The 26,832-nt window shown below is 53.0% G+C and overlaps 1 protein-coding gene across 1 annotated transcript; it reads left to right on the top strand.

Moving 5' to 3' along the window:
- Window positions 1-526: 526 nt before the first annotated feature.
- On the top strand, window positions 527-26,832 carry RGMA (repulsive guidance molecule BMP co-receptor a). The gene is made up of 4 exons (XM_065642079.1): window positions 527-847; window positions 8,162-8,277; window positions 20,642-21,153; window positions 23,666-26,832. The coding sequence occupies exons 1-4, from the start codon at window positions 834-836 to the stop codon at window positions 24,365-24,367; spliced, it is 1,344 nt and encodes a 447-aa protein (XP_065498151.1). The 5' UTR covers window positions 527-833; the 3' UTR covers window positions 24,368-26,832.

Here is a 26,832-nt window from a genome sequence, read left to right as displayed (position 1 = left end):
GGTGGATTTGGGCTACACCAAGGGTCTGTTAGGGCAGCCTGGGGTCTCCATCCAGTCCCCATTGCCTGGGTCCTCTTCCCTCTCCCAACCTCAGTCCTCGCTGCAATCCCCAGTCAACAGAAAGTCGCTCTCAGCGCCTATACATGCCCGAGTTGTTGGAGAGCGGGTGCTCCCCCGAGCCTCCCCTTCCCTTCCATACCCTCCCGCTGCAGGTGGAGCATCCCCACCCCTCCGGGAGGGGGTGTACCCTGCAAGCCCCCCTCCATCTCCCCCAGCCCCGGCTGCCTTGCACAGGGAAGGGGGTGCTGGGGAAGAGGGGAGGATTGCAGCGGGGACCCCCCCCAGCTCCCCCTCCGCCTGGCCGGGGGCCGCTCCTGCCCTCCCTCCGCCGCTACATGCGAACGACGCTGCTCAGCGTGTGCGGAGGGAAGAGAGAGGGAGGGAGGGAGGGAGGAGGGAGGGAGGGGACCTCCCTATCTGGCTCTATCTCCTCCGCTGCCTCTCACATGCTCCGGGAGGGCGATGCGGTTCCCCGCGTCCCGCTGAGCGAGGCCGCGCTGCTCCCCGCCGGGGCTGCCCTGCGCAGGGCAGGGGGGGCCGCCCTGCGCTTGGCCTTTCCCCCTCCCCCGCCACCGCCCCTTCTGCCTTTGGGCTTTTTTTTTTTTTTTTTTTAACGATTTGATTTTGTTTTATTTTATTTGGTTGTATTTTATTTGATTTTCTTTTATTTGGTTTTATCTTTGTTTAATCTCCCCTGCCTGGAAATTTAAAAAAAAAAAAAGAAAAAAGTCGCCGCTCCCTGCACCCACCCCCGCGGCGGGCTGGAGAGGCTGATGCGGCCGCTAAGGTAAGCGGGGGCGGGGGGGCTGCGCGGGGTCCCCCCGGCCGCATCCTGCCCCGGCTCCCTGCATGGCTCTTCCTTCCTCCGCCGGACCTGTTGAGGTTGTCGCTCTCGGTCCCCGGCAGCCTCCTCCCTCCCGAGCCGTTTTTATAAGAAACCTCGATTCTTCTCATTTTCTTTACCCACCTCGCTCCCTCTGTCCGGCTCGATACCAGCCTGGCGTGCATGCGGTTATTCATTTATCCTCCCTTCTGATGGTTGCCACTAAAAATGCACCCTGCTGGGCTAAGTCAATCGAATAATTCCTTGCAGACCACGGATGAAAACGGAAAATATCCTCCCCAATATTTTCCCCTTTCCATTGCGTAGCTCATCACGGGGCTGATCGTGACTATCGCGACAGGAGCGCTTCTTTTGCCAGGACACAAAGCTTTCCCCTCACTCCCGTGGTTGCAAAGCGCTGGGGTGTTTAGAAGCTCTGAGGGGAAGCGGGGTGAGGGGGTAACAGCTGGACAGATGTGGGCAGGGACGGCCACATCTGTGTGCAGGGAGAGGATGGGCAGCTGGAGTGTGTCTGGCTAGGGGAGACTTTGCTCCTGATGAACTGGGTCTGTAAATAGCCCATAACCTCAGCCAGGAGCGGGGGCGGGAGGGGGGCAGAATATAGCCCCCGGTCAGGACATTTTGGAGGCACCAGCCAGAGCAACCCCTGTCGAGGCTTGCTTCCACACCGGGACCTGCACGTTGCCCTTCTTAAGTATTATATACATTTAAGGAAACCAGGCTGTGTTTGCAAGACAGGTGCTTTTTGTTGTGGTGGTGGTTGCGAGGCAGGAGATGAAAGTTTGGTGTTGTTTTGATGTGATTCTTGATTGCTGCCTGTTGGAGTAATTGCATCGCAATTGCTCAGAGGTAGAATCAATTTCCCCAAATTGAGATTTTAATGGGAACTCGCAAGCTGCTGTTATGTCATGTGGTTTAAGGCGGCGTTGGATTGCATTTATTTTATAAACTGGCTATTTTTGCAGACGGCACAGGGATAACAGCACCACCCAGTGGGGCCGCAGCCCCAGCCCAGCCCCAGTCCTAGCCCTAGTCTTAGCTTTAGTCCCAGCCTCAGCCACAGCCCTAGTCCCAACCCTACCCTCAGCCCTCGTCTCAGCCCCAGCCTTAGCCCCAGTCCTAGTTCCAGCCTTACTCCCAGACTTAGACCCAGTCCTAGTCACAACCCCAGCCCCAGCCGTAGTCCCAGCCCTAATCCCAGTTCCAGCCCTAGTCCCAGCCACAGCCCTAGTCCCAGCCCAGCCCCAGTTCCAGTCCCAGTCCCATCCCCAGCCCAAGTCAAGTTCGCTCAAGAGGACTCAAGGTGCCACTTCCAAGCTGTTCCCCCCTCCACAAAAACTCCTAGTTTCATTTGCCAAAATACCTATAGAGGTGCTGGATTAAAGTTGGGTTTTTGGTGGGGTTTTTTTGCTTTTTCCCACAAGAAGGAACGTCTCCCACATATTCAGGAAAAAGTTTTAAATCAGCTGATGATACTGTAATTTATTGTTTCATGACTGACAGCACTGGAAAGGTGTCCTGCACTGGGGTTGTATTCTGGATATTGCTGTCAGGAATTGCCATACAGGGACCTGGGCAAGGCGGTTGGTTTTCACAGACCGTTTTCCATAGGATCTTTCAAACACCACTTTCTCAACGAGTTGAAGATGTAGATTTCCAAACACTCCATGTCATCTCCCACCTTTAAATGAGAGCCAGGAGATGTCCTTAGCTGACCTGTTGGTTGGAGGGGGGGAATTAGGGAGCTATGTTTGTACTTTCTCTAGATACCAGAAGTTTTTAAAAGCAGCAGAGAAAGACTGTCCCGTAACACAGATGGGTTTCTGTCTCTGCTGATAAACACAGAGTTCTCTGGTTTTTTATTTTTCGGGAGTTCAGATTGATCCATCTTTTCTGCTGAGTTCACATTTGGCCATTCAGACTTGCTCTTAGGTACCTCCCAGCCCACCTTTTTTTTTCTTTTTTTTGTTTTTTTTTTTTTTTAGAGGGGAGCACAGATGTGAAGAATATATACTAAAGAGATACTGCTTGATATTTACCCCAAAGAGGAGACTGAGCTGGGAAGACCATCTCCCTGCAGAGAACTAAATATACAGATGGTGAATTCTAGCCAGCCCTCCAAACACTGCCGAACAAGGGACGGTTACATGCTCCCATGTGGAGGAGTTAGGGCTCACCCCACAGGGCTTTGCAAGCCAGGGAAAGGGAGACAGAAATGAATGCCACCAGTCAAAAAAAAAAAAGTTGACGTGACGAACTCTGTTTGCCTGAAAATATCCCTGCTTGTTTTGCTTGCTGTCATGGGTGAGACGGGAAGTTTTCCACCAGCCCATCTTCCCTTCCCCTTGTCCAGCCTGGCTGGTTGCGAGCGTTTAGACATGATTTTTATGGCTGTGAGCTTCGAGCAGGCATTTCGGAGAGAGAGCCCACAGCAGGGATACCCCACAGAGACTTCATCTGGAGCTGCCGTTAATCTGCTAATCTGCAGATGCAGAGATGCAGGTCAACCAAGCATTCTTGCTATTTTATTTATCGCTGTGTTTTATTCCACCTTCAACCCACTGGCCTCTTCTTACACAGCCAGATTGGTGAGTCTAATTAATGTTCACAGGGGCAGCTGTGGATTAGCCAAACCAGCAAACTCTTCTCTGCACTTTGCTGTGCAGGAGCAGGTCGACCTTCGAAGCCCAGCTCTGTGCCATCACCTCTGCCTGCCCCGTTCAGTTCCTGGCAGAGTTCAGTGCATGGCACTAGTGACACCTTGGTGGGGACGCTTTCCCTGTCGGCTGCTTTACAAGTGTTGTGAGTAGGGTTAGTAGGTTAGTAACCCTACAGGTTAGGAGGGAAGGTGGTTTAGATGCATATTTGGTAGTTTTGAGGTGCACAGCTCAGGGAGAGGGTCTACTCATGCTGTCAACCAGGGAGATTGTAAAATTATAAAAGAATTGAATTATGAGTAAAAGGAGTGTCTAAGAAACGAAATGCAGTGTTTTCCAGTTTGCAAACATGAGAGATGTGGCTGTTACTGCAAAAGATGAAGGGGTTTTTTTCCATTGTTCAGAAGGTTTTTTCTTTAATAAGGGAACCGTTCATAGCACAGGTGTTTGGTTTTACTTCCACAAACATTTTGGAATCAGTTGTTAAACCTCCCCAGATAACAATTTGGGGGGTTTCCACTCCAAGCTTCCTTTCTTCCTCCTTTAGGAACTGATTTGCTTTTTGCTGCTCACCTCCAACACATATCACTGCAGAATGTTTCAGAATTAGCTTCCTGCATGGACAACCACGGCTTATCCGAGCCAGGCCACGAGCAGCGTTTGTTGAACGCCTTGTCCTGAGGCAGAGCAGGCAAAGCCGTCCAGAGATCGTTGCGTGTAGAACGGCCATGCAGAAAGTTCATGGGAGAGTCAGGAGCAGACCAGAAGCCCTGACATCCATTCCTCTAACTACGAGTTAACAATCCTCAGAAATACCCATGTTTACTATTTTAGCCATATAATTACAGGTAGTGAATAATTCCATTAAGAAGGCTGTAAGGGGAGGTATCATCTATAAACCTGAGGGTTCAAATTAGACATGTCCATTCAGCCCCACTGAAGCCCACAGCCATGTGGGCACAGGGCAGAGAAAATTAAATTCAGACCGGTGATCCCAGCTGAGTTTCCCCTGGGAACTGCGATCTTCCAGCAAATACCTTGAGGAACGTTATCAGCTAAGCCCAGCTGTGATTTCTCCTTCTGTGTCACCCCCAAAAAATTCAGACGCGCGTCACCCCTCCGTAATGACACCAAACACAAGGATCAATGTGTATGTGGCCACGGAGGTGCCTTTGCCCCCGGAGCTGAGCCGCTGCACAGCGTAACTCCGCTGTGCCTGGGAGGTGTTTGCATTTTAGCGGTGGGTGGTTTCCCACATAGTGTTTGCAAAGAGCATCGGGCTCAGCAATGCCTAAACGGGGAGCCCCAGCCGGGCTTTGAGAAGGAAAGAAGCTGGGCAAAATGCAGTTGCTCCGCATTTCCAAGCCTAGATATCCACATTAAGCAAGGCAGAGATCTGAATTTCACACAACCTGCATTTCAGTAGGTGATTTAAAGTCCAGGTCTTTGATTCAGCTAATCAGAAACGTGGAGGTTATTTGAAAAATGTGGTAGGGGGAGCGGGATTTGAGAAACACACCTTATTTGGGGCCTTTTCCTGCTCTGCAGTTACGGTTTGGACACATCTGTTGTTTTCTCCAGCAAAATCCGCTGCTTTGATCGGTGCCAAAAACAGCAATCCCATTTGCAATGCATGATGCAACCGAGCAAAATCAAGGAGAAATTTTTACAAACTGGATCCAGAGGCACTGGACCGTTGCTTTGTGGCAGCACAGTTTTCCCCACACCGGAGGCAGAAGCTCCAACAAGAGTCTTATTTTAAAAATAATGCTTCAAACCAGATTCTAGTCCATCATTGCATTGTGTCAGCTTGCCACAAAATGGCAATACCAAAGTGACGCTTTAGGTTAAACAATCAAACCAGCCTCGCAGCAGCTGGATTTTAAAAGTTCATAATTCAGATTTTTTTTTTAGTGAAAAATAAATAGATCATGCTATATGTCATCAGCTGGGATAATAGCAGAAGTGACGTTTTTCAGATTGAAACAAAAGCAAAAGTTGCACTGCAAGAGGACATGGCAAGCGCAAGAGGAAGGGATTTGAGGTCTGAAACCCCATCCCCTGGTTCTCTCTCCCCTGTCTAAGCTCTCCCCAGCTCATGGACCCTCTCCCCCCTCCCTCCGGGCCCCTTCCAGCTCCAGCTGCCTACACAGCCCATCAGCAGGCATTTCTTCTTGGGTGGTAGCAGCAGCTGGCAGGGTTTGGACATATTTGCCCCTGTTTGACATCCCCCCACAAAGAGGTGCTTCGAGTGGGTGTTCCTCCCACACGGCCTTTGCTACAGGTCTGGATCCGGCCTGCCAGCTTTCATCTCCTGCCCAGCTCAGCCCGGTCTGGCAGCTCTTTCTGCACAACAGAGCTCCTTCTGACTTTAGTGGACATCATCTGAGTGCAGCTGCAGGAGAATCAGGACCGAGACAGATCTCCAGTCAAGCAGGCGAAGCCTCAGAATTTTTGGATCCCATCTGGGTCCCAGATGGAAAAGCTTCAGCATTTTAATTCCTGCTGCAGACTGGATAAAGCCCCAGTGAAACTCCTCTTTCATTTGGAGGCAAGGGGGCTCAAACCCCGCAAGGAGATGTAGATAGGTGGTGTTAGAGATGCTTTTGCTTTTTGGATATTCGCTCCCTCCCGTCTCCTCTTCTGAAGCTCACCTTCCATGGGATATTTGTTGTAACTGAACCACATATTCGGTCCTTGACAGGGAAGAGATCACAAACTCTTCTTGGAGACTTTAAGCTACAATCACTCCAAAAAGCATCCTTAAGGCTGTTTGCAAGGCGGAAGAGAAGGAGATTTCCAAGGACAACTAGATGTAGAGTCAAGGAACATCCCTGACCTATACCAAGCTGTAGGAGGAAAGATTCGTTGTTAAAGGGCATTTCTAGAGTTGGGAGAAGGGTTTTGTAAAACCACCAGCATCCTTTTATTACTTGTATAAGATCCCCAAGAGAAAGGAGATGAAACGTTAGAATAGCAAGGGGGCATTCAGTTAAAGGAGGGCTAATGATCTAAAACAGGGAAGTTAAAGCATACTAAATAAAGAATATTACACTCATGGGCACTCTCAGAGTGAAGTTGTCATAGTTCACGGTGGCTAAAACACCCTTCAAGACAAATTTTCAAGAGATCCAGGTGTGCTGTTAAAGGGATGCCTCCCTCCCAGCTTAGCCCTTTCCTGGGTGGAGAAGCCCCCAGGATGGCGGGGCTGCAGATCCACTGGGGCATCGCAGGAGGTGAAGAACGGCAGGATATTGAAGCCCAGCAGGCGAATGCTTGCTCACTTCGAGCTGCCGCTCCATCCCCGTGGCCCATGAGCAGGGAAGGGGCCCCCGGGACTGCCACCTGTTCAGGGGCTGCTCAGAGGGTCTCTAAGTCAGACCCCCAGGACAACTGTACCAGCACAACTGGTGAGACTTTCCCCCAGAGAAAGCTGAACATCCAGGTCTATACGCGGGCTGGTGGTGCAGACTGGGCTGTGCTGGAGTTCCTGAAAGAGCATAGATATACGTCAGTCCCGTCCATCAGTCCTCAGGGGGCTAGCAACCAGATTCAGGGACCCCCAACAGCCATCCCCCTCTCTGAGGAGTGTCAGCCTAATAATAAGGACCTATGAGATTTTTTTTTTTCTGAGTCATCTGGGCTTACTCCAGCGCTGCCAGCGCGGGGTGAATGACCTGGAAGGTTGTGAAAGGCTCACATCTCCTGCGCAGCCGGGGCTGGGGCGGTGTGGAGGAGCTCCTGGTGCCAGGGTGCGGGCTATGGCACAGGAGGCTGGAGGCCACGGCAGCGCTCTCGCAATCCCTGCCCCGCATGAGCTGCCCTGTGTCTCCCTGCCTCAGTTTCCCCCCTCTGCCATACGATGGCCCCTTTGCCCCAAATTCCTTAATTTGGGGGAAATACAAAGCGGTTTTGGTAGGCCTGTGGGAAAGGGGCAAGCAGGGCGTGCTAGGTGTCGAGACCCCAAGGGGGTGGGAAGAAGCCCCTCTCCCAGATCACAACCGAGCCGCGATGCAAGACAGCAGAAGACGGGGCGAAATCACAACAGCCCCTCCCGCAGCCCATCCTGCGTGGGACCACCGCCCCCGGCCCCCTTCCCCACTGAGCACGGGAGGGTTTGGTGGCTCGACCCACAGCAATAACCCCCCTGTCCGGCTCTCCCAGGCTTTCTCTTCTCCTCTCTCCCTTCCATGGCTGCCGGGCTCGGCGCTCGTTCCTCCGCCCCTTCCACGCCGCCGGAGGAGCATGGCCGGGGAGGCGGGCGGTGAGCCGGGAGAGGAGGAGGCGCAGGGAGAGGATGCAGACATTGGAAGGCAGCCGGGATGATTGATGGTTTGGGCTGTTTTGTAATGGGAGGGGAAAGAGAGGAGGAGGAGGAGAAGGAGAAAAAAGTCTGTGTAATATTGCAGTGCGGAGGCCACCGGAGCCCGGAGCTGGGGCCGCCCGTCCCTGCATCGCTCCGCGGAGCCATGTGGGGTTTTTGATTTTTTTTTTCCAGTTCTTTCTTTCGATTGATTTATTTTCCCCTTTTGTTCTTCTCTTCCTCTCCTCCCTTCTCCTTTTTTTTTTTTTTTTTTTTCTTTTTAAACTCTTCTTCCAGGGAGAGGATAGTGGTTAAAGCTCGAGCTGGATGGATGGGTATGGGGAGAGGGGCAGGATCCACAGCCCTGGGACTTTTCCAAATCCTCCCTGTCTTTCTCTGCATCTTCCCTTCAGGTAAGGAACAGCCTCTTTATTTTGAAGAATTTTTTTTCCTGTATTTCTCGCAGCCCTTGGATAGCCGCCTCAGTCCCCCCTGTCTCTGGGCCTCTTTCTTTCTGCCTCTCCTTGCAGCAGTTTGCCACATGTTTGAAATAAGCAAGTGGGGCTCAGTTTTGGTGCGTGTGTTCCCCTCATTCCCTTTTCCCCCAAGCAGTTGCGGTGGGTGTTTTTCCTTGACCTCATCTTCTTTGTCTTCCCGCTGCCTCATCCCACAAGGAAGGAGATGGTCGAAATCAAAGCAATTCCCGGCGAAGGCAGCCGGGGGTTGTTTCTGACAGTGTCAGGCAGGTTGCGTTGTTCTCCCATTCCCGGGTGTGCTCTGTGCCTTGAAAGGAGAAAGGGGGGAGAGGGGCGACCCACACATTAACACCCCAGCTGCCAAATTTCTGCCCTTAAATGCAGTGGGGGGTCCCCGCTCCCGACCCCCCGCGAAGGGAAAAGCCATAGGGAGGTTGCGAAGAGGGTAAGGAGGGTGGTTGCTTTGTGATTTCGGGAAGACCGTGTGTCCCGGGGGGGCTGCACGGCCGCACGGAGCGGGGAGCGCGGCCCCGGGGCGCACCTGGGCCGGGCAGCGCGGCGGAGGATGCGCGGGCGGCACCGAGCGCCCCCCCTTCCCCGGCCTCGGGCTGGGGTTTTTTAGGCTCAGCACCATTATTTCGTTGGAAAAATTTACCCGAGCCGGGCCGGGAGCTTTTAGGCTGTCCGAGGGCGGGATGGCAACCAAATGGTCCCGCAAAGCATCGGCTGCCCCGGCCGAGCCCTCGCCCGCCGGCCCTTCCCTGCGCCCCCCCGGCCGCTCGCACCTATCGCTGGTCTCTGCCTCCCCCTTCCCCATCCCCAGTTTGTTTGTATTGTGTCAGAAAAAGGAGAGAATTTCAGAAATACAGCTGAAAACGCCATCTGTTTCCAATGAATCCCCCATAGTTTTTCACAATGTTTTTGGCAGATCTCTGCCTGCAAATTCCTTCAAGCCCTGAGTGCTTGTTTTTGTTGGGGGAGGGGAAACCCAGTCCACAGAGGCGGATTTGTTCCTTCCAAAACTCTCCAGTTTCTTTACCTCCTTTTTTTTTTTTTTTTCATTTGCAAGGGGGGGGAAAAAAAAGGAGAGAAAGCAGGAGGGAGAAAGGAAAACCCTAATGCTTAAATCTCCTCGTTTATCTTTTTAGTTTAGCAACACTTTCCCTTTCAAAAAAAAATTAAATCGCCTGTGCCTTTCTTTTGCATAACCGTAGGTGAAGCAGTCTTGCACACACATGCAGTAAATAAATAAATAACTGATAACTGCTTTACGCCCTTCCTCCCCCCTTTGCCCTCTTAGCCCTATTGCAGGAAAACGAGCCTTTTCAGGGCCGCCCTTAGCACTGAGGTGTCTCTCCGGACCCCACTTTCCCCAGGGGACTTCCCAGCACCCCAGCAGGCTGGAGGCTGAACCCCCACTTGTATTTTTTTTTTAATGGAAACTCTGGACCTGCTCCCATATGTGTTGCTTAATGCCCTTTTCGGAGCGTCTGAGTTGCAAAGCGTTGAGGCTGTGAGATTTACGGTGCAAGAAAGAACTTGATAGGAGATCTGGCTGCTTTGTTTGATTCTCCCTTCAGCAGTCAAATAAGGTGCAAAGAACTGGCAGAACGAGGCGATCCGGAGCCCGCGGGAACGGGGCGCAGGCAGAGACGGTGCTCCCCGTGCACAGGGCTGGGAGCACACTGGGGGCTTTCATTAAAAGCTTTTTGGGGTGGGAAGGCAGGAAAAAGGGGGGGTTGATTCCCTAGCATATGCTCTGCCTCTCTTTTCCATGTGCTTCCTGGGAATTTGTGGGTTCTCAGCAGGTTCCCGGCTCCGAGAAAGCTTCGCACCCCTCCTGAGAGCGCCGGGTGAGCGGGGCCGCTGGAGGCTGCCCAAGCCAGCGCTCAGCGTGTCAGATCAGTGCCTCGCCGAGTCCTGCCCTATTTATTTATTTGCTTAACCCCCCCCGCCATGCACACACCCGGGGCTGGATTCCCGCTTGTGCTGTTCTCACACTGATGGCTTCACCCCGCTGCCTCCTGGGCAGCCCCCACCATCGAGCACCCTTGGACTGGGGGCACCGGTGTGGGTCTCCCCTGCATGGGTCAGGGTGACCCCTGAGCGTGGGGCAGCTGGGGAGGGAGCTTTGGGCAGAGCAGGACACTGCCGACAGTTTCCGTGGTAGGAGTCCTGCTCAAGGTTGTGCCAGGTCCCAGTGACGGATGCTCATGGGTGCTCTCCCCTCCCGGCTGGGACCCTGGTGCTCAGCTGACCCCCACCTGTGCCTCCCACTATGGCTGTGCTGAGTTTTCTTGCAAATCCTTTTGTACTTTCAAAATCTGGCCTTTTGCCCCAGATGTCAAGCTTTGCTCTCCCCTTCATACTCTGGTTTGCTTTGGCTTTCCCTGTTTGCCTTCAGCTTTGCCATTTGGGCTCTAACACGCTTCTACTGCCCTTGGTCCATCCAGGCAATGAGATTGATTCCAGATAAGGATCCGTCCCTTCTGGAGGTGTATCGGATCGGTTGATAAACGACTTTTGTCTCAGCGGCAGGGAGAGACGTGATCGCAGCATTAAGCCGAAATTGAGAAGGGGGGCTTAGAGGCTGTTAAAACAACACCTCCCCAACGCTGGGAACGGGGAGCCGGGCTGGGGGCCGGGAAAGGTGGCGGCAGGGGAGGAGCACGCCTGTGCGGGATGTTGTCAGGGCAGAGAAGAAGGGAGGGATTCAAACGTAAACCTGGAAATATTTTGGCTTCCCTGTTTTGTTGCTCGCTCGGAGCTGGTCTCGTACTTGGAACAGGGAGTTCTCTGCGATTGCCAGCAAGGCTCGTTGTGGGGCTGGAAGGACGCGCCTTGTTTTTGTGCAGATGGGGTGGACGTGTTGCTTTTTTTCCATAGAAAATCCTGAAATTCCCAGACCTTGGTTACTGGAAAGGGAGGGCTGTTAAGAGTGACTTTGGGTTTATCATGGCAGCAGCTGAGGTTTCCTTCTTACTGGCCTGAACAGCTGTGTCGAGTCGGTTGTGCATATGGAAGTGCTCACAGGGCTGGGCAGCCATAAAAACTTCCTGACCTGGGGGCTCTGCTCGGTCTCTGCACCAACCTGCTGTCCCCGGAGAGCTGGGCTCCAGTGCAGGATCAGTCCCCAGCACAACGGGTTTTGTGGTCTCTCTTCTGTCTCCCTGATGTGCGTGTCCCCTAAAGCAACCGTAGGCTCTGGCAGACCCAAGTGAGCCCCTCCTCAACCCATCAGTCCTTTGGGAGACCCCCCTGCTGAGTCCTGCAGCTCCCAAGGGATGAGGGTTTGCAGCACAGCAAAGAAGGTCAAACATGAGGGGGTTTGGTCCATCTGGACGGGTTTGATTTGCTTTGCCCATCGGAGCAGGTATCAAACTTGGAATAAGGGGGAGTGTGGCAACCCGGGACCAAAAGAGCATTAGGGTCCCAGGTGGTTTGAAGGGGGCTGGTGTGGACTTGAGGCTGCTGCAAGGCAGGAGTGATGTGTGCTGTGGCAATGAGAAAGGGGTTTCAGGGAGGATGGGAGATGCTCGGAGATGCAGCTGTGGTGGGGCGGGTGAGGGGGTGCCTGGCCTTTTTCTGGCTGTCCTGGCAAATCCTGTCTTGATGCTGCAGATCAGGAGCAATCTCTGCAGGCAGGGCCATGCCTGACTGTGTACGGCACCAGGAGTGCACTTGTAAGAGGAGAGCCTCTAAATGCCTTTAAAAAGCTTTGTACCTTGCACTTGGCAGCTACTGGGATGAAAAGAACAGGATATTTATTCCCTTTTCCATGAGCTCTCAAAATAACAGGGCGTTCGATTGTAGCCTCGAGATTGCTTTGCACTCAAGTGCAGCCCGGCTGAGTAAATCACTGCTTCACCAGCTGAAATTCCTGCAGCAAGGGGGAGAATTGAATTATGGCCAACTGCAAAACCAGATGCCATCCCCTTGATGAAGTCATCAGGCTCTTACTGCGGAGAACAAGCTGGCTCCTACACACACGCAGCCCTCGTAGGCGCAGCCTGAGCCGCTCTGTCTAACGGCCTGGCCGTGCCGTGTGGGGCAGCCGGAGGCTGACGTCCTTGCAGATGCGAGAACAGTAAGTCCTTCAGGGTGGAGCACCAGAAGGGTGTCGAATCCCACTTTGCGCCACATGAGCATCCAGGGGAGTTTGGCCATTTAATTCCCAGCAAGCAGAGCTATCCTTGCATAGACGAGGTTTTTATGGGTCAGGTGGAGAGCAAGCTTCACTTGAGCCTGAAGTATTTTCTCCTCCCTCGGTTTCCTCTCCTTCCTGGACAGCTGTTGACTTGGGTCCCCAAAGCCCTAGTAATGATCTACGACGTTTTGGTTTTTGGACAAGTTACCTTTTTTTTTCTTGCTGTGTGACACACTCCAGCCAGCCCTTTCTGAGATGATGAGGACATTCGGCAGGATGTTTTAGGGATGGACCCTGGCTCTGGGCTTTGCCAGCCCACAGTGATGTGACCATCATCAGATGTGAGCATCATGGTGCTGGGGATGGGAGGGTGCGGGGCAGCAGGACTGGAGGGGTAGGTTCTGGTTAAAAAGATACTTTTTCTCTTAAAATCAAAACCTCAGCCCAGGGGGGGCAGCAAACAGCTACATTTAAAAATAAACAAACCTCTGAAAGTCTGTGGCTGTGAAGGAAGAACAGATATTGTGGTTTCCGCGGGGTGCAAATGATAGCGAGCGACTCTGGTGCTGGGTGGGAGGCAGGAGGGGTCCAGTACATCCCTGCATGTCCCCTGAGTGCAGCTCCAGCATCAGTTGGGTGCTGGCATGGATTTTCAGGGGGGGTCATGGGGCTGCTGCCTGCCAGCCAGGCAGCTGCCACCCCCCGCCCTGCGCACAAACCAACGCCTCCGATTGAGATGCCGCAATTTTTTTGGCAGGCGTTTAATTGTATAAATTTGCCTCGTCCAGATTTATGTGCTCCGGGCTTTTCTCCATCTCCTCGTTTCGTGTCTCATTTACCTCTGCGTTTGAAGGGTTGAAATTTCACAAGAGCATGGCGGGGATGATTATTCCTAGAGGGAACCCACACCTGCGAGCAGAAAGCGTTTCCCTGCCAGCCCCGCCGCGGCCCGGGCGAGGGGGAGGAGGGCGAGGGACCCGCTGCCACACCTGGGGGGCCCGCGGGCGCTGGTGGGTGGCAGCCGTGTCTTCAAAGGCACCCTGGGAAAACAGCTTCAGCACGGGGAGAGTGATGTCTGCTGGAAACCCAGAACACTCGGTGATGGGGGTGGCTAGCGGAGGTGGCCTTGTCCAGGTACCGCTGTTTCAGAGGGATGGGGACACAGGTGGTGTTGGCTGGGGGAAGAAGCTGAGAGTGGTGCTTCATGCAGGGGATAAGTGAGTGAATCCACCTCTTCCCACTGGGCTCGTCTTGGGTGAAACCCTTCACATCCTCAGCGTCCTCACCTGTAAAATGGACCGCTCCCCTTAAGGAGATTTGCCAGCTCATGAGAACTGTCGGTGAAAGTGCCCGAGTGCTCCCCAGCTGGGAAAACCCAGGTGTGCAGCTCCAGCATCACTTTCCAGCCTGCGGCACGCCGCGGCGGGGAGCCAGCTTTGTTTGCACCCTTCTGCAGATGGAGAATCAGAGGAGTTTGTTTCCCTTCCTCCCTCCTCATCCTCCATCTACCAGCTCACAGTCTGTGTCCATGGAGCAGAACTCGCGTCCTCCAAACCATCCTTCGAGCAGGTGAAAGCTCAACAGTTGCGGCAAAGACGACGCTGAAGCCTGAATCTCAGGATGAAGTTTTAAGAGCAATGTCTGCAGCTCTGTTGCTGCCTTGGCTGTAAACGCTGGTTCCTCCTTTCAGCCCGTGGTGCCTCCTGAACTTCGCAAGATATGCCGGTAATTCTCGGAGCAACATCTTCAGCTGCTCGTGGCCCCAGCTATGAGCTCCACGGGTGATGTCCTCTCAGGTGGTGTCTGCTCAACCTTCTCCCTGCACGGGGATGTTGAGGCGAGCGTGGAGGAGCAATGCTGGCTTGGGGGGGGCTGGAGAGAGACACATTCGCCCCCGCTAAGCATGCCGGGTCAGCGGTAAGCTGATTCTCTGAGCCAAAAGAGCTGACTAAGTGACAGGAACGATCAAGGGCTCCTTCGGCAGCATCCAACAGTTCGTGCTGTAGCTGTCTGCTTTTTCCCTGCCCGTGCTTGCCCAGTGTCTTCACCACTCCAGGAGAGACGGGGGGGCCGTGAACTCAGCACTGAGGACAGAAGGGACTTGGCTGTGGCAGGTCCTCCAGATGCCTTAGTGGTGGACACAGGTTGAAACGAGAAAATTCCTTCTGTGTCTCTCTTTTGCCTTAACTGGAGAAAGCCTTTCCACAGCATCCTCTTGAGCCAGACAAGGACTGGGTTAACAGAAGCCGCATGGTTTGAGGTGTGTTCTCCAGTACATCCAGAGTCACTCCATCAGCACATCCTTTGCCTGGATTTAATGCATCTGCTGCTTTTGCCAGTGGAAGAAAGCACAAAACCCAGACCCCAGCGTGGAAGGTGGCCCCTCCGAGCCACCCTCCCCATGCACACCCTTGCAAAATATGAGCTCCAGCTCTTTAAGAGAGTCAGGTTTATTTTTCTCCTTCAGTTCCCTCCTCCTGGTTCTCCTCCCCCCGCTTCAGTGCAACTGAAACCTGATCTAATCCCTTTGCACATGGGTAATTTATTGGTCTATTGGGCTTTTCTTGATGGCAAATTGCATTGTCTTTCTTCCTGGGCTGAGGCTTTGGAGCAGTTTGCTGCATTCCTGCAGCTCTTTTCTCAGGGCTGATCTTTCACACCCCCTCTGAGCACAGTCAAATCAGTTTTATTTGGGCCTCTTTGTTATGCAAACAAGGCAATAATAACCAGGCTATTATTCTGCAAGATTGTGCTTGATTAACAGTTCAAAGGGGGTCGCTGGAAGTGCCCAGCTCTGCCATCAGAGCACAAATCCTTTCACGAAGCTTGGCTCAGGTGGCCCTTGGGTCTTCTTCACCCCACAGTGCCCTTTGGGGCTCAGGAGAGCTGCCCTTACCCAGGACACCCCGTCCATCAGGGCTCTCCCTGGTGTGACAAGGCACCAGTCGATGCGTGTCAGCCTTGCAGCCCATGTGGGCACCAAGAGATGGGTCCACCATGGTTGCCGTGTGGGGTGGCTCTTGTAGTCTTCCCCACCGGGACAGGGACAGTGTGAGGGGCTGGATGCAAAGGGTTGATGTCGTTCATTCTCTCTGGTTTTGCTTTGGACTCCCAAAATCTTGCCGGAAGGGATCCTGTCAGCCAGGTTTTTGAGGAGCAATGTGATTTTTTTTTTTTTTTTTTTAGCTCTTGTGGTCATTTTGGTGCTGGTGGTGACTGCTGTCCACCCAGGAGCTGAGCAGCCCGTACCTCCTGGAAGCTAGTAGATATTGCTGGTATTAAGCACCTCCAAGAATCGTACCTTTCCTATTGAGGTGTCAGCATAAATATGCTTATTTAGATTACTTAAATAAATATGTGTTTAGGAGCCCAAGTCTAGGTGCTCAGATCTGAGGCCAAAGATAATTACATTTTACTGTGTTCTCCGAAAAAGCCTTTTACTGCGTGTGTGAGGCTTGCACATCTACACTTCAATCCATATATTTGGAAAGACGCGGGATGATGTATTTGCATCACATGTGGGTGATGAAATACTTTCCAGCCTGTTAGTAACCAAGAGGATATTAAACAACATCTCTTAGCAGTGAATGCTTTAAAATTAACGGGTTTGGTTAACATGCACCCAAGAGTCTTAAAAGAATTGGCTTTTGCTTACTGAAATTAATTTCCAGTAATTCTCTTTGCTAGAGAAATTACAGGAGAACAGATGAATTGCTGTGCTAGTTTTCTGAAAAACCAGGATTTGGGTAAATGAAGTCCAGGTAACCTGACACTGGCTGAAGGGAAAAAGGGGGGTACTGATAATTAAAAGGCTGTTAAAGTTAGATGCGTGGATGTAATGTGTTTGAACACTTAAATTTAACAGCACGTCATGTAACGTACCAAGGATGAAGGCAGAGCAGGGGGACCCGGGTCGTGCGATACCCCGGACTCCCGCGCACCTGGGAGCTCGCTGGGGCAGGTGGACCACGGGGTGCTCGCGGGATGGAGCACCAGTGCTTTGCAAACTGGGAGCTCTGGGAAAGGTCGCAGCCAGCCAGCACATTTTGGCACCCACTGCGGTGCGATGCCCCGGCGAAAGGGGTGACCTCAGGAGAGCGGCGAGCGTGTGTCCCGCATCGGTCTCGCCTGTTGGGCTGGGAGGTTTTGCAGGAAACAAGCCTGCCGGGAAGAGGTCTGATGGTGCGGCTGGGCAAATACCTTTCAGTGAGAACATAAAAGTGCGAACCGTTTAGCTTATCTAGGGGATTGACAAGTGATTTGATTGCAGTGTGTAAATATCTTTGTGGGAAACATACCGGTTACTAACGGACCTTTTACTGCTTTGGAGAAAATCGCTGGCTCTTTTTATGTCCTTACAATGAAGTCAGATAAAATCCACTTAGACCCAAGACCCGCATTTTGTAAAGGTGATAAACTCCTGAAACGGGAAAGGGGTGGCTTTTCAGATTGCACAGACGCAGAAGTCCTCATGGGAGATACAGCTGAACAAACGCAGAGCACCGGGCTATGCATGGGGAAAGTCGTCTTAGTCCAAGTGATTTAATGATTTCTTCTGACTTTAAACCTTCCAAAACCATTGGTTTCAAGACACCGAAGGAAATTTTGTCCCTAGTTTGCGTGGCACAAAGCCCTTGAAAGGAGAATAAAATGAGGAGGTGCCCGGGCTACCAGGGGTTGAAGTCACCTGTCCCCAGGGATGGGGGACCCACCAGGGTGGTGGCATCACCCAGACCTGGGAGTGTCACACAGATCCCAGGAGAGCCTTGCTGGGTTCCTGCTTGAGAGGGGTTTGTTTCCGTGCTAAGTCATCTGTGGTTCAAAAACAGATCCATTGTGAGTCGATGGAAAATAGATTATGCGAAATTGAATAAACATAGTTTCTTGGCTTGGGTACAAATGAGCCAAAGCTGCTGCCAGAGGGGACGAGGCAAGACGTGCTTGTTGGGGGGTGGGAAAGGGTTGTGTCTGCTCTTCTCCTTGGCCTTTATCAGCCGTGGTCCCTTTACAGAGGCACGAGGGGTTTGGCAAACCCAGTGGCCACCAGTGTGGTTGGAGAAACACCTCTGGGAGAGCCCAGGCGGGAGGGTGCACGGCCCCGCTCGCACACCGCCTCTGCTCGCACACCGCCTCTGCGGCACCTGGCTTTGGAAATCTGGCCTTATATGGGGCCCTGAGCAAAACAACGAAAAGGGGACGGGTGCCAAAACCAGAGTGATAACATCTTAAAGAAGAACGCTCCCTCTTCAGGCCCAGGGAGGAAGAAGATGGGCTTCTCTGCCTTCAGTTTTGTTGTGTTTTTCTTTTTCTTTGCTTTTTTTTTTTTTTTTTTTTTTAATCAATACCTTATAAAGTCACGCGTGTCCCTGGAGCGGTGCGGTAGTGAGGGATGCTCAACATGAGGATGTGTTTAGCGTCGGAGGAGTGTTTTGCAGCAGCCTGCTCTGTCCGTAGACTGCCATAGCTCACGACTGCATATCCTGATCCAAGCAAATGAAGCATCTCCTTAAAGAGCAACAGGCTGTGGCTTTATTCCTACTAGAAAAATCCCATCCACACAGCAGCTGAAGGGCTGGAGCAGCCAGAGAGCCCTGCAGCCCGGGCTCTGCAAGCTGCTCGCTGGACGGGATGCTTTGCACGGTGCATCCTGGTGCTTCACCGAGCTGTCGGGTGAAGAGGGGTGTGTGGGTCCTGCATGTCCAGGGACGTGTCCTCCAGTTTCGACGTGTCCTCCAGCTCCTCCTGGGGCTGTGCTGGCAAGTCTGTCTGCAGTGGCAGCCGTTCCTTCAGCTGCATGCAACCTCAAGGCATCCTCGAGCTGTACATTAGCATAACTACTAGGAGAGCAATGATTTTAATTGCCCGATGCCACAACTGTTTTGGGATAACTGGTGATGGTGGCACCGGTCACACTCCTGCATACTTTTGTAACTTCACCAGGAGGGTCCTGGGGGATCTGTGAAGCTATGCTCACAGCCCCTCATCAGAGGGAATGAGATGCATTTTCCTTATTTTCCACCCTGACAAACCCACACCCACACCACAAGTATCTCACCCCAAAACGCTTCTGCTTGCATTTCCTGTGCCAGAAAACCTGCTTGTTCCTGTCACTCTGACTGTGCTATTGTGTGCGATCGCCTGCACTAAATACCATCCCTTACTTTTCCCTCGGAGTTTCGGCACTGTGCTTGCTATAGCATATTGCAACAGCCGTGTTTGAACCTATAGTCTTCAGAGCCAAGGTGGGCACCATCAGCAAGCCAGGCTTTTCTGTGTGCTTGTAACAAGGCGTTATTTGCATCACGTCTCTCATCTAGGAGAAAACACTGAGTGATACACTCCATTGCAAGCCAGTGGCTGTGATGGGAAACCCACCGATAAGCAAAGTGTCTTTGGTGGAAAACCACACTCTTGGGGCTGAAAAGAAAGGGACATGAAATAATAACTATTTTTAAATTTGACCCATAATGCAGATGGCTTAGCAGTCAGAAGCTTGTTATCAAGTCACCTCTGGTCGATGATGAGTTAAAGGCTTTCCACAGTGCGTCTTGCAGGTTTAAATGGGATGCTGCCAAGACGAAACAGCTCCTGGGTTCTTGGTGCTGTTGCTAGCATCTGAGTTTGTTAAACATGAATTTTAAAACTGCAAGGAACCTGTCACCATTTCCTATTTGCACTTCACTCTTCTTGGAAAGGGAGAGGAGACAGGCTTGTTTCTTAAAGCCGGACTGCTTAGTGTTTTATAGCGCTAGTCTCCCTTTCTGATTTTCCAGCACCAACTATGTTTAGGTTTCCAGCACTGCAATGTTTAAAACTAAAACACACTGTTTTCCCTGAAACAATACTGGGTTTTGTAACTTTCTTTTTAAACAAATCTGAAATGGTTTTGGCACAGATGTCTTGCCAGCCTCCTTCTAAACAAACCTGAGACAGAAATATATGTGTGCGCCTGCGAGAGGCACCACACAAGCATCTGGAAATGGTGGGGCTTTTCTTCTCATCCTTCTCTTGCCTTCTGTGCCTGAACCCATCTTGTCTCCAAGCCCTCTGAGGGGGTCGATTAAGAGGAGAGGAAGGAAAACACCATGAATTTTAAGTGATGTGAGCCTGGGTTCACCCAGCACAGCTCCAAATTGGCAGGGGCAGAGCGGTGTCTGTGCGATGCTCGGCGATGGCCATGTGCGTTTTGCACAGCTGCTTTCAAGCCTGCTCCAGGGAAGCCACACTGCCGCGGGGAGCAGACGTTGTGGGGGGGAAAAAACAGGATCTGGAATATTTTTTTTCCCTTCCTCCACCTTGCCAGCAAGCACCGGCGCTCCGGCTGAGCCTGGCGACGGCTCTGCTGCCTTTGGCTTCGCCTCCGCAGGGGCAAGGCGAGGCGGGGGCTCGGCTGGCATCCCCGCACCCTGCCGCGCCGGTTTTTCTCCTCCACCTCTTGTTCTCTCTCAGTGAGCCATGGCGGGGAATGGGCTCCCCAGGGCTGGGCAGAGGCACACGGCAGGCAAGAAAGAGGGTTTTTTGGCTCCCGCTTCTTTCCGGGGACACGGGCAAGCGCTGCTGCCGGCACCGCTGCAGCCGCGAGGGTGGCGGGGTGGCCGCGGGCTCTGCTGCAGGGCTGGTCATGGCACAGATCCTGCTCTGACCTCTGCACATCAGCGTCCGTCCAGGGCACAGCCAGAGCTGGGCTACCCTGTGCCCGTGGAGGAGGAAAAGGAAGGCAGATTTTTGCCCTGGTAGAGCTCGGTCTGGACACGTCGCACAGAGTTTCGAATGTCAAACCCTAAAAAGGTGTTAAAAACCCCATTTCACCTCCCCTCACATTAATGGTCCCGTCTTATCCTTGCTAATGAATGTGTCCCATTCTTCCCTCCTCTGGTTTTCCCCCAGGAGCATTCATCTAAAGGCTGGATGCTTTTTCCTCTCTTGCCTTGAACTGGGGCAGATCCTGCTGGTTTCTTTGGCTTTGATGCATGAGAGTTGGGTCATGTGAAAGGGTCATGTCCAGTGAGTGAGGCCTCATCACGCGGTAGAGCCGATGTCATGAGTTTGGGCTGTGGGAGGAGGACACCAACCTCTTGGTGGGTGTAGAGTCAGGTGTCCCACACGTAGCCACTCAAGCATTTAACCACCTTGCGTTTTCCTCCCCTCTTGCAGTGACGTCTCCATGCAAGATCCTCAAGTGCAACTCTGAGTTCTGGGCGGCCACGTCGGGCTCCCACCACCTGGGCGCGGAGGAGACACCTGAATTTTGCACGGCGCTGCGTGCCTACGCCCACTGCACCCGCCGTACCGCCCGCACCTGCAGAGGTGACCTGGCCTACCATTCCGCCGTGCATGGCATAGACGATCTCATGGTGCAACACAACTGCTCCAAGGATGGTCCCACATCCCAGCCCCGCCTCCGGACATTGCCCCCCGGGGATAGCCAGGAGCGATCCGACAGCCCCGAAATCTGCCACTACGAGAAGAGCTTTCACAAACACACGGCCGCCCCCAACTATACCCACTGCGGGCTCTTCGGGGACCCCCACCTCAGGACTTTCACAGACACTTTCCAAACTTGCAAGGTGCAAGGGGCTTGGCCGCTCATAGACAATAACTACCTGAACGTTCAGGTCACCAACACGCCGGTGCTGCCTGGCTCCACAGCCACCGCCACCAGCAAGGTGAGCTTTGGTCACGTCCCCATGAGCAGAGGTGGACAAGGCAGAGATGCTTTTGAACAACCTTTCTGCCCAGCACCTCTTTCGTTCACCATTTGCACATGTCCTTGGGGAGGGTAAGACTGGGTGGGAGCTCCTCTGAATTTGAGTGTTTGGCCCTAAACATCAGAGGCCCATCTCCTTCTTCTGTCCCCAGCTTCACTTAAATGGCCTGTGGTTTCTCCCGGAGCACATCCAGCCCCATCACGGTTAGCAGGCTGAGATGCCGCAGCTCAGAGGGCAATCATGGCCAAGGTTGGGGATGAGGGCTCCCATTTGGGGGACCCCAGGTTACTGTGAGCAGCCGGACCTTTTGGGCGGCACCTGAGGTCCAAGCAAACCTCAGACTCACCTCCAGGGAGGCTCCAGCTTGCAGGGAAGAGCCTGGAGGAAGCTGAGCTCCTCACACCACCTTCCCCTTTGTCCAGGCTCATAATTGTCTCTCTGGTTTGCAGCTGAGTCATTTTGTGGGGCACAGGCTGTTCTGGTGGTGCTTTGACAACCTAAGTAAACATCCTGAAGATACAGGGCAAATACTGAGAAAACCCAAGTGAAAACTGTCCTGCCGTGATACAGCAGGACTTGTGCGACATGGCCTCGGCTTCAGGAGAGACCTGGAGCTGATGAACTGTCATATTGCTCCGTGGTGCACCAAGCTCTAAAGCTAACGGGCCACTTTTTGTGCCAAAGATGTCCTGTCCCGGCGTGTCTGGGAGATCTGCTTCTCCCTGTATGTGGGGAGAGGAGAGATGCACATGTAGGGCAGGGGCTGCTTCTCAGCTATGGATGTGACCTTTGGTTTTGGTTTTCATCTGTCCCTAATAAACCTCCTTAAAGATACTTAATGATGCTCTCAACTCCTTATCTACCAAAAAGCGTCAAAACCTGCTGAAGCTTGCAAGGAAGTCTGGCTTGAGGAAAGCGGTCTCTAAGGATACCAGGAATCTGCAATTTCTAGGCTGGATCGCAGGATCACCATCTTAATTGAGCCTTTTCACCCGTTATCTGCCTCACGGGCTTGTGGTGAGGAGGGATTCGTCATGAGATCTTAGCATGAGCTGTGGAAAGCATTACTGGGTCGTTGCTGGAGGACCATGTGCTGCTGGAAAGGACAGGAGCTGCTCAGTTCATGGGGCTCTTCGTGTTTTAGCATGAGGTTCTCTGATCTACCCTTCTTCCTCCAGCCAGAGGCAGAGCTGGACCCAGAAGAGATAGCAGAAGGTCCGTGTGAGGGGCAGCGCAGCCTGGAAGCCAGGGCTTGGTGGTGCCTTATGACATGGTTGAGGAGGGGACAGCAGGGCTGGGAGGCGTGGGTGGGAGAGAGGACGTTGCCAGGGCTCTGGACAGCTCTGGACTCCTCACCAGCCTCACTGGGAGCAGAGGCGATGGTGGCCACCACCGTGCTTAGCCCAGTCCTTGGGGAGCCTCAGTTTTTCCTTTCACACTCAGCCCTTGAGTGTATCTGCCCTGTAGCTGTTGGAGCCATCTCTCCTCCAGCCCTGCCCCACTCTGGCTGTGTGTCTGTCTGTCTGTCTATGGGGAGCAGCTGGGGGGAGATCCTCCTTACCGCTTCTCCCTCATGGAAAGAGGTGCAAGAGGAAGAGCAAGTTTGCAAGAGGCGAAAGAGGAATCATAGAGTTTGCATGGGAAGAAGAGCAACTTGCAAACTCTACTTTTCCTCCTCCTCATCAAGCTTTCCTGCCAAAGCCGGGTCAGTAAGGGAAGAGCAAGCACTGTGAGGTCCTTCCTCCAACAAGGGACTCATGTTTGAGCCCAGCTGAGGATGGGGAGCTGTGTTGGGCTCAGTCTATGCCTGTTTTCCCCAGGAGGACCTGCCCACTCAACATGCTGAACACGTGTGTGTCTGTGTGGTTGAGATGGGGCATGATGTGTCCTGGGGCCCAGAGGAAGAAACTTGTTCTGCAAGTGGCCAGAGAAAGGAAGAGATACAACCTGTGGAGGTTACAACCTGTAAATACAACCTGTAAATGCTGTGGGAGCTGGAGGAGAAGCTCCAACCACCTCCGTGAGTGTCAGGGCTCTTCCTCCTCTGCCATCTGCCAGGCCCTGGAGGCGAGACGGTGCTGCATGCATGGGCACGCCACCGCAAGCCCGTGAGCAGCGGTAATCCAACCAGCTCCAGCTACGAGGGAACTCCTGTATCAGACATGGAAATAACAGATAGTACATTCATTCAGTTCTGGGTCTTGACTCCATTCACGGTATCTTAATCCCTGTGCTGAAGCAGGGTGTCCTCAGCTAGGTGCCTCAAAGCTGGGGCAACATCCTTGTCTGGGTGCCTAAAAGTTGGGGCAGCTTCTCAGGAAGAGGCATCTGCCCGTGAGCTGAAGGCCATACTCCTGGCTGGGCTGAGCAGACGGCTCCTCCACCTCCCATGCCATTCCTGGTGGTGGCCCTGTGCTCTCAGGTGGTCATTGCTGATTGTGACCCTGTTCCTTTCTTTCCTCCCATACAGCTCACCATCATCTTCAAGAGCTTTCAGGAGTGCGTAGACCAGAAAGTGTACCAGGCAGAGATGGACGAGCTCCCTGCTGCCTTTGCAGACGGCTCCAAGAATGGTGGGGACAAGAATGGAGCCAACAGTCTGAAGATCACCGAGAAGGTATCGGGCCAACACATCGAAATCCAGGCCAAGTACATTGGCACCACCATCGTGGTGAGGCAGGTGGGCCGGTACCTCACCTTCGCTGTGCGTATGCCGGAGGAGGTGGTCAACGCCGTGGAGGACCGGGACAGTCAGGGCCTCTACCTGTGCCTCCGCGGTTGTCCGCTCAACCAACAGATTGACTTCCAGACCATCCGCTCGGCTCAGGCCACAGAGGGTCGTGCTCGCAGGAAGGGGCCCAGCCTGCCGGCTCCCCCCGAGGCCTTCACGTACGAAACGGCCACGGCCAAGTGCAGGGAAAAGCTGCCCGTGGAGGACCTCTACTTCCAGTCCTGCGTCTTTGACCTCCTCACCACGGGAGATGTCAACTTCATGCTGGCTGCTTACTATGCCTTTGAGGACGTGAAGATGCTTCACTCCAACAAAGACAAGCTGCACCTCTATGAAAGGACACGGGACCTGGCCCCGGGCAACACGGCTCCCTCGGGGACCCCCCCTGCCCTCTGGGTAGCACTGCTGTGTTTGAGTCAGTGTTGGTTGGGCTTGTTGTAGAGGTTTGCTCCTTGACACCACAAAGAGTGGGGAAAGTGGAGCAGGAGGGGACCAGGGATGAGACGGCGGCGCTGGACAACGGGAGGTTGGATATCAGAGCCACACGGGTTGTCCTAAAACCTCAGCCCCTCTCTTTGGCACCAGGTCCTCCACCTTCACAGCTCTTACTTAGGAGGAACATGCTGACAGTTGGACAAGTCAGGTCTGGACTGTACCTTGTCTGGACCTTCCTCACCTCCCCCTCTCCTCCTCCCCGTCCTCCCAGTAGTGTGGGTGCCGAGGAGCCCCCACCTCCTTGTAGCACTCCCTCAGGTCCCAAAAATGCACGTGGTGACTGTGACATTGGCGTGCATGAACGTGGCTTTGTCCTCGTGGAGTGGTGCCCACGAGGACGGCAGAGAGCAGCAAGATGGGGCCAAGCCTGGCCAGCACAGCAGGGCTGGGCTTCCTACTCATCGGGGCTGTGCGCTGCTCTTTGGGCGCATCCCGCTCTCCCCAAAGCCTCGTTGTTGCAGAAAGTGGTGCAAGCGGCCAAAACGGTGGGGAATGGTCCCATACTTACCCCCCCGCTGGTACCAGGCATCTTCTGGGTGGAAGTGGGACACGTTCCTCAAGCCTCGGCTGGTGTTTGCTGTGGTTCAAAGGGCATCTCCTATTTTAGCCAGTTCGCTCAGCTGATTCACTCAGTGGTTTTATTCCTGGCTCCTTTGTCTCTGCCCGGACCCACCGAGGACTCTCAATGGCAACGGGAGAAACCTGGCCAGTATTCAAGCGGTTTCTGTAACTTCTGCCTGGCATTGGATCAATTCCTTGTGCCGCTTGCTGCCCAGTCCCCTAAAAACGGCAGCGGGGAGGCTGCTCAGTGGGAGACCTGATCCACACCCCCCTCCAGCCCCATGTCCCCTCGCCTGCCCGTGGCTCGGCCGGGTCCTGGGATGGAGCAGGAGCATCACGCTCTGTTTGTTTGCTGCTAGGTCTCTGCTCCGCTCCTCCTCCTGGGGCCACGACTTACAACCCCATTGCAGACCGGTTGCACCTTAAGTCCTTCCGGGCTTGAATTGGAAATGGGGCAATGTTAGAAATCCAGCCAGGAGACGGGATGCAGCAGAGGACCCCCTGACTGCCCCCAAATGTCTGTTCCCTGCCTTGAAACCATTGATAATCTTTTTCCCCTACCATGTAGTGCTGCCCGTCTCCTCCTCTCCATGTTCCTCTGTGGTTCACCTCGTTGCTCGCTGAACAAACAGCAAGACCACCTTTGCTCTGCGTTTTGGAGACCTCCTGATGGGTTTTCCCTCCTTTCCTCAGGGGGAAGTTCCCAGAAAACAGCCCCAAAAACATGTGTCACTCTTGGGCGCACCTCCTGCTCTCAAGGGAGGTCTCTGGGCGAGATGAGACAAGCTAGCACCAAAAGAGGTGGGAACAGGCTATGTTTGGCAGTCTGAACGGGTGCCAAGAAGCAGCCTGGTGTAAATACTCAACGTGACTATTCATTGTGTCCTAACAGCTCTAGAGCTCCATTTGTAAAGCAGCACAGAAATGCAAAATTGTGTCAATGGATGTAATTTATATTGTCTCTTTAATATATAGACCCCTGGCATTGATCTCGTGTGACTGTACAGATGAAGAGATGTAACTGGTTTTTAAATGTTTAAGGAAAGAAAAGAAACAAAAAGATGTGTTTACTACTTTGTTCCTTGCTTTGTTTGCTGGTGCCCCAGGTATTCTGTTTAGGGAGATTTTGAAATAAGGATATCGCAGTTTGGAGGTGCTGTGGAGAGCAACCACTGGACCGCAGCACAGGACAGTTTATCTTCCCAATGCACTAATTTCCCAGCCAGGCTGGTTTGGACTTTTTGTTTCCTTTGTTAAAGAAAGAACGAAGTTTCCTAGAAATTCAAAAGACAAATTTTGAAAGTAAAAAATTGTCACCGAGGAAGAGGAAACATTTATTTTTTTCTTGCTGTATTACCCCATAGATAAACAGCAGCTGTGCAAATCGCCCCTGTGAAAACACGGACCTTCTTGAAAGCGGCCTTAGCTGGCCAAGCCACAGCGTGCCAACGAGTCAATGCTTCCCTTAAGACCTCTCCTTCCTATAAAGCAATCACCCTAGGGCACGATGCGCTGTGGTTTAGGGGTGATTTCCATCCAAGGAAAGTCTTTGATTATGGCGTGGCTCAGTCCCACTGTCCAGGTGAGCGTCCAGTGGTGGCCAGCTGTCGTATGCTGGTTGGGGTATCCCTATTTTAGAAGCAAACAGTGAAGCACTTTATTTTGTTGTGTTTGACCCAGTTTTGTTTAAAGGTGAAGTGTGGCCAAGAAAGACCCAATTCTTGGAAACAAAAGAAATACGTAGGCAAAGGGGGGGGTGTTACGACAAAGGCCCCCCCACCTCCTCCCTGCGTTGAGACCCATGGGAGTGTCACCACGTGTATATACTGTAAATTATTTATTGAGAAAAA

The sequence above is a fragment of the Caloenas nicobarica genome, chromosome 10, assembly GCF_036013445.1.
Source record: "Caloenas nicobarica isolate bCalNic1 chromosome 10, bCalNic1.hap1, whole genome shotgun sequence".
Taxonomy (NCBI): Eukaryota; Metazoa; Chordata; class Aves; order Columbiformes; family Columbidae; genus Caloenas; species Caloenas nicobarica.
The sequence above is the reverse complement of the archived record's forward strand: the minus strand, read 5'-3'. Positions and strand labels throughout refer to the sequence as shown.